The following is an 11,806-nucleotide window of genomic DNA, read 5'->3' on the forward strand; positions in this document are numbered from 1 at the left end:
CGTTGAATGCAAACACTTCAGACTTCAAATCACACCTGATACTTTCAAAATTTGCTGGCTTTTGGTATTGGGGCAAGATAAATGGCGTTTCTGGCCTATTTATATTAAACAATTGAGAAATGGGATGCTCAGACTTCAGCATCTCTTCTAACACAGGAAAATTTCATTTACCCGAACTGGCCACAGAGTGGAGCTATCTGAACAAAAATGGATTTTATTTTGTCTTCTAAGGCTTTGGGTTATGCTGAATAGCTTTTTGCGTAATAACTTTTGGCATAAAAACAAAACAGCCAGCTTTCATGTCAGATTGTTGTCAAAACTCTAGCTGATGATAACATGTTGCCCAACTGCTCATATAAAAAACATTTTAAGCTTTTAAATTGTCCAGCTTGCGAAACCTGCTTACGATATTAAGCTTACAAGATAAACAAGATAAAGGGATTAAATGTTCTGTACAAGGATCTACACCATCATTGAAAATCACTGGCTTAGACTATCTAAAAAGTAAATGTATAGCATATTCACTTAGCCTATCTTGTCAAACTTCAAAACTAAAATAATCACTAACTAAAATATTTGTAATCAAAGCATTCCCCTCACATATTCACCCTATTTACCAATATTGTAGCGTTACTATCACGAACTCATTTGAAATGTTAAGTTCATGCACCTCCTCGACGTAAAGCCTCACCCTAAGACTACTTAAATCAGTCCTACCATTCATTCACGATTAAAGAACACTGGATTTAAAGTCAGCACATTTTGACTCAAATTCTTGAAGTTCAGCATCTTCCTTTTGTGCAATTATACCACCTCACAACGGAGAGAGTATCACAAGCGCTGTGGTGTGGTGCTCATCTGCACCTACCACAATGCCGGCGTTCAGGTGGCTGATCAACAACCCCCAGACCAAGGCGAGGGGGTGACAGGCCCCCACATGCCTCCCGCCACCTCCTGCCTTCAGCTTCTGTCAGACCAGGCAAAAATACAAGCCAGCCCAAGCGAATGTGGGATTTATCTATTTATTTACTCGCAGTGGCCTGTCTCTGCTAGTCGCCACTTTGGCAGGCGCTCCCCAGAGGCTGCAAATCTAGGCAGCTTGCTCCTGCCTGCCCGTGTGCCTTCCAGCCGCCCTGGGCCTAGTAACCCCACGCCGGGAGGGGGGCGGTCGCTTTTCTGAGCGTGTTTCGACACTTATTGCCGTTTTCCCCTCGCAACACTGCCGAGCAGGCCATGGCGCCCGCCGCCCTCCCCCGCCCTCGGGGCGCGCGGCGGGCGCCATGGTTGGGCCATGCTCATTGGTGGGCGCTGCAGCGGCAGCGTCCAATCGCCAGCTAGAGCGGTCTCCGTGGCGACGGTCAACTCTGGGCGGCCTCGGCGCGTGGGGCCCGCGGCGATGGCCGCCTACAGCCCCGGGGTGCGCGTCGGCAACTGGAGCGAGGACGCGGCGCTGGCGGAGGTGGGCGCCGGCCCCGGCCGGCCTGGGCAGCCGAGGCGATCCGAGCCGAGTCTCCCCTTTCCTCCCCTCCCCTCCCGCCCCCCTCACGGCCCTTCCCCTCGGTGTCTGAACTCAGGGCAAACCTGACCTTGCCGGCGCTGGCTAACACGTCTACCCCCTCTCGTCCGCGAGCAGGAGCTCCTGGAGGACTTTCGGCGAAGGAGGGAGCGCGGAGAACTTTTAATACAGAAGTCCAGGAAACTTCAAGATAATCTCTTAAGGAAGGTAACTTCATAAAGAAGCTGCTGACAGTTCGGTGTGGCTGCACAGCGGTTTATTGGTGTTCTTTATGCATCACCAACGCTGTGGTTTAGCATTTTATATACTCAGCTACTTCTGATTCAAAGTTCAAATAATTCTATATTAATAGATATATTCAAATAATTCTATATGAAATTACGTATATTTTAAATTAGGTGAAGCTGTCCCTGCCTAAGGATGGATTTGTGCATTTTGGGGACACTGTGATGCTTCTGAGCCCCGATAACAAGAAATCCTCGATGGAGAATTACCCCGGAGTGTGCGGCAAGCTGGCGCTGGCCGTTGATCTCGATGAGATCGCCATGTTCTCGGCTGAATCTCTGCAAGCTCCCTGTGGAGTTAGTGCAGTCAAAACCATGGACCCTGTTGGTCGAAATACTTTTTGTATCTTAAGGTTTGGTACCTTATTTGGAGTTGTGCTTAATTATTATGTTAGATTTCAATACCTTATTTTGAGAAATATGGAGTTTGCTAATATACAAAAGATTTTGAGTGAGATTAATCTGTTGAAGACCGATTCTTTAACCCGAGTTATGCATTAAGCCTGGTTCTCTTCTGCATATTACTGTGCGTAACTCCAAGGAAGTTGCAATGACATCAGTACAGAGCTGGTGTGAAAGCAGAATACAGTTCACTGTATCTTTTGGTAAGCTCTGCGGCTGTTTTTAATACAGTTATATTTCAGCTGTAGAAACAAAACATGTCCAAATATCACTTAGATATGAGGACTACTTAAATATTCCTTAAATATGTAGTTCCCATAATTCCTTAAATATTTAAATATGTTTGACTCCTGCAAATAAGGACTCTGAAACAAAAATTGGTATCATTGCTTTTGCTGTACATGAAGTGTACAGTGCTTCTGCTGTCCTAAAAAACCAAACAGCATATCTCTCTGAAAGACACCTTTAATTCCAGCTGTTTGGGTAGCAAAACCAGAATAACAGGGTCTTGCTCAATGACAGAAAGCTCTACGTGAATGCATATATTTAACAATAATAACAGTGCTGAAGAGTACAAGCTGACCCTGATTCAGCAAAACACTGTTAGCCCTAATAAAGAATTTTGATGCCAAGAGCACAATTTAGGCTTTGTAGAACTGCAGCCAAAATGCCATGAAGTCTCTCATTGACTACACAATTCCTCAGCTACACAGGTTTTGACTCTGAATATACCCAGAGCAGACTGGCACATAATTTGGTGATTCTTTAATATAAAATGCAGAAATCATTCTGGAAGTAGGCATGTACCAGCATTCACGTTCATGTAAGGAACCAAATTACTAAATATCCATTACATATATTAATAACAACATACATTAAGTTACAGGGAATCACTGTTCTCCTTTTAGTCTGTGATTTTTCAGATGCATGTATTAAGTATGTTTTTTCAGGGCGACTCAGTGCCGAATTCCAAACAATTTTCCATTGGATGTTATTTTTCCAGCCTGTATGTTAATGAATGCATCTTAAAAAGTAATCAATACAGTCTGAATTTCTATTTTGTTAAACATTTTAACCGGTAAGTTACCTATGAAACATCTTTTCAGTTAACATACTTTATCTATTTTAAAAAGTAAACTTAATACGAAGTGGTGTCACAAGACCTAATTATAGACCTAGACACAAAAATGATCTGTAAAGTGATATATTTGAATTTCTCTTTTTTTCTTTTTTTTATTCTAACAGTGTTGATGGAGGTGCAATGGGTGAACCCATTAGATTTGGGCAAAAATTTGGTCTTGGGGCAACAGGGGGGTTTTCTGATAAAATGGTAAGTCAATAAAGTTGTAAATGTAAATGGTAACATATACTGAGGGGATGCATTGAGTTACCATTTATCTAACCATTTGTATGGTGGTTCAACATCTTAACTTCACAGAACAGATTCAGGATCATACTTAAAATTATTCTGGGGTAATGCTGTGGCAGCTTCGCTGAAAAAGCTTTTTTTTTTTTTTTCCCCCTCTTGATGGTAATAACATTAATGCTATAAACCTGCAACAAAGAAGAATTTCTTAGTGCTGCTAGGCCTTCTGCTTTTAACTCATCAGCCCCTAATAGAAAGGGGCTGAATGAAAGTGATCTTAACTCAGAAACCTGCTAAAAAAGACTTCAAACATGCTTTGTTGGTCTCTGCCCTGGATTTTGAAAACAGATGTAATCTGTTTGAAAACAGATCCTAATATTGATCTTAATGTAGTTCATCCTCCTCACTGAAGAAACAGTATGAAGAAGTAAACGTGAGGAAAGATAGGGAAGAAAGAGTAACCGAGGGAGACAAAAATGAGGAAGAGAAGTGATAATAAATGAAGTGGCTGAAGGCCAGGTATTTGGCCCAGTTTAACTTCCCTTTTTATACCATTCTTTAATGTTATAAATTCCCGTTGGGAATTCCCTTATAGAAAACAATTTGAAAACTATTTAATGTATTTTGCCCTTTAGTCTAAAATACTGAATTTCACTTTTTATAGCCTTGGCCACCCTTCCCTCCTGCTATATATTCCTTATTTACATACTGTTATTTTCATTTATTTACATATATTCAACTGCATTACGAATGCTTGTAAAATATGTATATTATATTACCCGTGTATCTAACATACAAAAGCTGCCTTATTCTTGGTAGCATAACAAGGCACAAGCACCTTAAAATGATAAAAACTATTTTTTGTGCATTGTTCCTTTATTTAGTTGTCTCTATTCAAGATAAACATACATCCAAATCATAATCCTGTCTTATCATTAAATAGCTTAAAGCAGTGGGGATTTTTGTCCTGACCTTTCATGATAAGCAAAACCTATTTAGAAAGTTTATGCAACTTCCCTAAGATCAGGTGTACAAGCCAAGAGGGCTATCAGCAAAATGATGGGAAAAGGGAGATTGAAGGAAAAAAAAAAAAAGAAAGAAGAAAAGAAAAAAAGAAAGGAAATTAAAAATATCTCATCAAACACTAAAAAAATCCGTCATTACAGGAAGAGAGATTTTTAAAACTTTAAATGAATCCAAAATGACAAGATGTCATTTCTTGTGAAGAAAAAGCTATATTCTCTGTATGAAATAACATCTTATTTTATCGTTCAGAGGTAGCAGATTTCTGTTAAATGTTAACTTTGTTTCTCTTCATAAGTTAGAAGAAAAGAAGATATTGCATGTTGTGTACGCACTTGGAATAAATCACCACAAGTATGATAAAATTTTCCCTCTCATCAGCTACTTTGATGAGAGCAAATCTTTGGAATGTAAATTCAATTATAAATTAGGATTCACTGGCTTAGTTTGAGGAAAAGCTACTTCATGAGTTTATCAACCATATGAAATCTAAGTTAGAATTTTTGAATGTATAACTTGATTTCGACAGATTGATTTTTCACAAGCAAAGAGACAATTTTTTGTGCTGAAATTTTTTTAATCACCTATATTGTTTATACTTATACTTTCCTTAATGTTTCTGTTTACAGTTATATCTAGCAAGTGACCATAAATCATTTCTGAGATTCGCTAAAAAATCTTACCTTCAGCAAGTATTTTTGACAGATGAACTTTCCTATTTGACTCGCTGGCATGCAGCATTCCTGGATCCACAGCTGCGTCTTGAATATGAAGGATTTCCAGTTCCTGTAAGAAATTAAAACTAGAAAATGTTATGAGGATTTAATTAAAACCACAGACTGACTCTTTAAAGGAAACTTGTGTCCATTTTATTCACATCTTTCTCTATGTAAAATCTGAATTGTAATTTTAGGAAGGAGGAGAGTGAAGGAATAATCTGTTTAAATAGGGAATCTGGATATACACCTGTTGGGTTCTGGTGCTCATTTTGCCATTGATGCTCAGTTTTTCTGACCAGAATTTTCAAAGGTGGACATTTACTTTGGACGTCACATGTTTTGAGGATACAGCACCTGGAATATGAATTTCAGGACTTCTGAGCACTCAGAATTTCATTTGCACTGATAGGCACTGTGATTGCTTAAGACTTCTTTAAATTAAATTTAAAACTCTTAAAAAAAATCAAGGCACTGGAATAAGTGGCTGCTTTTTCAAATGTGGTGGGTTTTTTTTAACCTTTTGTAAATACATTAAACAGATGTAGTATTTTCCTGTTCTACATTGCTGCTAGGCTCTCTGTAGTGCTGTGTGCATAGCAAAATATCACAGTTATAACTGTTCCTCTACAACCTTGAATTGTGACTCATATAAATGAACCAGCTAATATACACATTCAAAATTAGGTAGTTGTCAAAGACAATATTTTTTGTTCACAGTGGTAGTAAATGGGGTTACTAAAGATTAATTCTGTTATACTTAAAAATTGTAAATTTGTAAAATATAAAGTTCTAGACTGTGTCACAAAACCATCTGGATCTCTCATCTGGCAAATATCCTGTGTAAGAGAAACAACCTTGATGGCACAGGCCACTGGAAAGACTCTTCACTGCTTGATTGATTTTATTTTTTTATTTTTTTTCTCCCCTCCTTCTAGTGCCCAGCACAAGGGAGTAGAATGGAATGCATTGGACAGGAGAACGTGTCTGATCAGAGGGCTAAGCATTTCCTAGTCTGAGCTGTTAGGACAGTTTTGTTGAGAACCGAAAAGATGTAAAATACCACACTATCAATGCACAGCAGTCTCAGAGCAATAAAGAGGAGTGCAGACTTACATTAAGGCTGCTGATTATGTAGTAAATATTATTATGTAGTAAATAAAAGCATTTAATTTGAGTAAAAATAGTTAACATTGCACTTAATGTCTGTCACATAGCTTTTCTTGTTTGTTTTTTTTCCCCCCCAGGCAAACTCTAACATTATTATTACTCATTGCCATACTAATCGGAGCTTGGCTGTTCCAAGGAACTTTTGGATACGGTAAGAATAATTTATAATGGATGGGGATGTGCATAATGATGTGCCAACTCAATACATCAAGAATTACTCTAAGAAACAAGATGGTTGCTTTAGGCACACACTGAGGAAATGAAAAAGAAGGCAGAATGCACATTTTCCTTTCCCCCATTTTATTATCGGACTGTAGTGTGTGCCATCTTGATCATGCAGATAATCAGCTCGGTTTCATTCATATTTTTTCTTTATAATTCATGTCACATCATGTTTCCAGCCTTCCCTGTTTTCTTGATCATTCTCTCTTTGAATATCTTGAGCAATTAAAATTATTTCTTGAAGACAAAATAGGATGCTAAGAAGTGTAATGAGTAAGAGAACTAAATAAAAACATAGTGCACAAAACTGTATGCTGCTTTTGTCCACATGAATCTCACAATAAACTAAAGTTATACCAACAATTCAAGTTAATATACACACGTTGAATTAGAGTTGACTAAGCATTGTTATGGAATATACCAATTGCTTCCCATTAAATTCTGAGCAAGATTCCATTGAGAATTTGTATCAGGTATTTGAGGCTGAAACAAGGTCTGGTAGATTAAAGTTGAAATGGTTAAGTAGGCACAATTTTCCTCAGTCAGAAAGAGTAGTGACCTAAAAGGATGCATAGAATCTATTCAACTTGCACATACTGAGTCAGTGTATCAGTGCCTTATGCCAATAGGGCTTCTTTGGCTTTGGATCTAGAAAGGCAGCATTTCCTTTGATTTCAAATTTCTAAATTCTTAATAAGAAATAAAGTGGGATGTCGTTGTGAGTGTTTCTGTTAAGGGTCTGATATTTGAAAGTGCATGGTGATGTCTCTGAACAAAGCATGGAGAAAAACAAGCATGAGAAAACCTTGAGTGACTTGCAGATAATGCAGACTTGCTGAATTTTTGTGTATATTCATTCTCCCCCCTCCCCTTTTCTTTTTTTGACTTTACAGATCTTATTTTGGGATGGAATATGAAGTAGTTTGTCACACCTATCTGAACTCCCATAAAGCTGAAGAAGATAAGAATTACTGGGTAATAGTTACAGGAAATCCCAGTGATGAGGAAAGTACTATGATTGATAGACCCGACCCTCTCTCAGGGGGGATCAGAGAGAAGAATGAGTTTCATGAAGAGACACAGAATATAAAAATCTCAGATTAGAACCTACAAAGGTTGATGAGATTGATTCCTGTTTTTTCTGTTTAATTTTAATTCTAGAGATGTTTATTTTAAAAACAGAAATGAAAGTCTACCCTTAGTAATATAACATAATCTCATTAACTCATTAGGGTTGTATAGTGGGCAGAAATTGTCTAATAAAATTAGATGAATCATGCACAATCTCAAAAATCCATGAATCAAGAAGGGCTCATTTTCCCTTTCTCACGTTCACTGATGCCAAAAGATGTCAGAATCCAGTAAATCTAATATATTTGCAATAAATTACTGGCCTTCAGAGGTATTTAGCCAATTCTTCCAAAACTAAACCCATATCTCCTTTTTTAAAAGCATGAGTGTACACTAAAAAGCAGAATCATGCCAGCTGTCATGGGATACTTTGACATTTATAGGTCATCTGAGAGAACGCTGGTTGTTGAGCTTGCTCCATGATATATCTAGCACAATGTTACCAATTAAAAAATCACAAGTGAGGTCTCAATATTTCAAAATTGGCTTCAGATTCATGAGAATTAAAATAAAGGTATAAATTGAGTTTCTTTACCTTTGTCCATGTGTTCTAAACTTTTAAGTGCTAAGTACTCCATACACTTGACCAAGGTGATGTAGACTAAGAACTTTTGACAACCTTTTCCATAGTCACAAAGCTTGCATAACCATGCTCCGTTTGCCTCCCACCCTCAGAATTTTTCAATCCATAATAGTTTCAACCAAGTTTGACAGCAAGGTAGAATTCTCAAAGAAAACAAAGCTCCTACAAGTTTCATGAAAATGCATGCCAAGGTAGAAGAGGAATGAGAGACCCTGTAAGTTTGTCCAATAAGGAAAAGATTGTAGTCCATGTTCATACCTAGTTAGAGACCAGAGAATCCACAGGAAAGAAAATTATTATAAATGGCCCAAGCATGGGAATAGTTTCAGCTGGAACTTGCATTTTCTTAAACACCAAAATCAGTCAAGCATGAGACACAAAGACAGGAAAAACAGATACCATTACTTTATAGAGCTACCTGTCTTAATATGGAAGCTGAAACTGCATCACAAGGAATATTCTTGAGGTATAGCATTCTATTATATTCCTTTAGTAAAATTGCACCTATCTCTGTTCCATTTCTTACTGTATCATCACTGTAAAGGAACAGCAGGCTGTTTGTGCACATCAAGTTAAGTAAGGGAATTTCTAAGTAAAATACTACACAAATCTCCATTCTCACAAAGGATTTCAAAGATCTTAAATGTTTATAAAGGTCAAACAAAACTTTTTAAGTTTTACTGAAACAAAAATACTAAACTTTCACAAAGGAAGGGACTGATCCAAACATTTGATGACTTCAAACTCTGTCCCAGATAGACTACCTGTTTCAAACCCGCTGGCAAGACTTTAAAAGTATTTGCCTTTACTGAATATAAATGAATTCAGCAGGCTGCAGAATGATGTAACTAGTACTTGGCCTGTAGGGTCTCAGAGCAGGAGACAGATTACAGTTCTATGAGACACAGCTTTACTGTGGAGGAATCACAGAAGACAATTTTTGAGTCACGCTCTCAGTGTGTGAGCTTTGATAGATGTGTTATTGATGGGGTTATGCTATTTGGAATCCAGCAAATTTAACAGCCATTAGGTTAATTGTAAGAAGCAAGAAGAGGCCTTAAACCAAAACCACTGCTGAAACAAAGCTTCATGTGGATTCATGCAGGAATGAGAACTGTGTGGGCAGGGAGCTTGGCTGGCTAATGGTGCGCATAGGAGTGTTTGCGTGTATGTGTGGGTGTGGGGGGAGAGAAGCAAAACAAGTTTTGTACAGTCTTAGAACAAAACCAGAGATGAACAGGTACCTAAACGAGTGCAGAAAGAGACAGGTGCTGCTTAAACGTGGCTTGGAGCCTCTCGGGTGTTTTTTTGATCATTCTACAATTGAGGGAAATAAACAGGATTGTTGGAAAAATGCTGGGTTATTTTGCTTTTGGAAAATAAACAGGACTGTATAAACAACTCCTAATTCCATTATCCATTTTCCTTCTTAAGTAATACAGTTCTATGATTTCAGATTTGTGCATAGCTTCTTATGGCACATAATACATGTCTATAATTCAGTTGATTCATGATGTTAAATACAGATATTGATCTGTTAACCGGTTTTTCTTTTAAAATATGTTTTTTGGCAGTTCTTAATATTGTCCACAAGATGGCACCAGTTTTTCTAAGGAGAACAATTATTGCCCCATATGTAAAATAGCCTGAAATGTTTAAATCCAAATGAATCCCCAATACAATGCCACAAAAGCTAACCATATTAGATCAGCCTTGAATTCTGGACCAGGAAATGTGATTAATACTTTATCCTGTTTCTGGAAAATAAAACTAAGTTAAGTAACAAAGGTAGATAGAAAAATATGTAACATTGCATACAATCAATTTCTTAAACAAAATTAACTGGAATATTTATTAATTTGTAATCAAAACATATTTGGAGGAAATTATCTTTATAACCTTTTTCTTTCATTTTCTATGTAAAGAAACAAAACCTATTTGGCAAATGGTGCATGTATTTTATAGGGATACTGTTATTACTTACTCCAACTTGTAGAGATTAAAATTCTGCATGTTTTCACAACATAATAGATGTACACAGTTCTTAGATTTTGTACATAATAAACCAGACAAACTCAGGCTGCATGAGTGCACTGCAATGTTCTTAATTTGATCATTGTGGATGTTTATTGGTAAAACACAAGATTTAATATAAGGAGTTATGGGAGTGAATATTAGCTCAGAACCTGAACAGTCCTGCTACTGCCACTTAGAGACACAATGTGATTTAATGGATAGGGTAATGGAGAACTGAATCATGCTCCAGACCTGACTGTTGTGCAACTGTGGGCAGGCGCTATATTTTGCTTGTCCCAGTTTTGCAGTCTGTGAAACATGGACAGCAGTGCTTGCCTCTTTTGCAAAGCACTTTGAGATATATCAATGAAAAGCAAGATAATATATTAAGAAAGCTTTTAATGCATCATCCAAATTAGACCCAATAAGAATATGTCCACAAAGTACGTTGTGGTCAGATAAAACTCACTTTGCCTCCATTTCAGGCAGCTCAAAAGCTGTTAGCATGAAGTTGATCCTGAGTTATTAGTCCTTGCTGAGGGACAGTGCGGAATTAGTTCAGATTCAATGCTATGCTAATATAGCTTTTCGTAAGTCTGAGGGACAGACAGAACTCGCTTGCATATGCACGTATTATACTGCGTAGACATAAGCAGCACAGTATTGTAGTCAAAAAGAGGTATGGAGAATTCAAAGAATCAGCAAAGAAAGGCATCATCCTCTTAGTTTAGCTAACACAGAAGTAATGCCGGAAAATGAAAATCCAGCTTTACATCTGCCTTTTCACTTTCTCTCTCTTTTGCATGCTCCCCCAACTTACATTTCACATCACCTCTCTTCTCCTCTGCCATGTCTTCTAGCCCAAAGTTACTGATTTGCAATGGTTATGAAGTGCTCTGCTGGCACTTAGCACAAATCCCTGGCCCCTCACTCCAATCACGACGGTATCTTCAGAGGCTGCTTTCCTGTCAGTGATTGGCATGAGGAATTGTTTTGGCTCAGCCAGCTGATCAGAGGAGGAGACCATAAGCAGAATTAGTAACTGGGTAAGACATCTGAAAAAAAAGCACAGAGAACATTATGATAGGAAATTCCACACAGCAGTGGAAGAAAATATTTAAGCGCTGGAAAATTTGGTGGAGTTGGCAGGTAAGAGAGTGATTTTGATAACATCTGTGCCCATTCACCTTAAGTTAATATTGCACATCTGTTGTAATTTGGGGGAGGGGGGTTTCTTTAAGACCAAGCTGTTGCCTTAGAAAGATATGAAATGCAAAATACATCAAATACAAGTGGAAATTAGGAAATCTCTATGTCATTTTTGTCAGCTACACCTCCAGTTCTGCTCCGTTTTAGGCTCTGTCCCAGCTCTTGCCT

General features: G+C 37.9%; 1 protein-coding gene across 2 annotated transcripts; it reads left to right on the forward strand.

Annotated features, from left to right (window-relative positions):
- Window positions 1–1,387: 1,387 nt before the first annotated feature.
- On the forward strand, window positions 1,388–8,364 carry CFAP161 (cilia and flagella associated protein 161). 2 transcript variants are annotated; one of them, XM_067305426.1, is made up of 7 exons: window positions 1,388–1,459; window positions 1,634–1,723; window positions 1,915–2,153; window positions 3,448–3,532; window positions 5,221–5,379; window positions 6,555–6,628; window positions 7,593–8,364. In XM_067305426.1, exons 1-7 carry the CDS (start codon window positions 1,397–1,399, stop codon window positions 7,801–7,803), a joined length of 921 nt encoding a protein of 306 aa, XP_067161527.1. In that variant the 5' UTR covers window positions 1,388–1,396; the 3' UTR covers window positions 7,804–8,364. The 2 variants fall into 2 exon arrangements, with proteins under 2 accessions (XP_067161527.1, XP_067161528.1); XM_067305427.1 differs by lacking the exon at window positions 3,448–3,532 and having other exon boundaries at window positions 1,915–2,124.
- Window positions 8,365–11,806: the final 3,442 nt, after the last annotated feature.

Source organism: Apteryx mantelli, chromosome 15 (assembly GCF_036417845.1).
Source record: "Apteryx mantelli isolate bAptMan1 chromosome 15, bAptMan1.hap1, whole genome shotgun sequence".
NCBI classification, from domain to species: Eukaryota; Metazoa; Chordata; class Aves; order Apterygiformes; family Apterygidae; genus Apteryx; species Apteryx mantelli.

Bases quoted from the DNA above. Each gene is read 5' to 3' on its own strand.
- CFAP161 (XM_067305426.1), top strand. From the start codon at position 1,397: ATGGCCGCCTACAGCCCCGGGGTGCGCGTCGGCAACTGGAGCGAGGAC. The intron at 1,460-1,633 runs GTGGGCGCCGGC...GTCCGCGAGCAG, and splicing joins AGGACGCGGCGCTGGCGGAG to GAGCTCCTGGAGGACTTTCG. The intron at 5,380-6,554 runs GTAAGAAATTAA...TTTCCCCCCCAG, and splicing joins ATGAAGGATTTCCAGTTCCT to GCAAACTCTAACATTATTAT.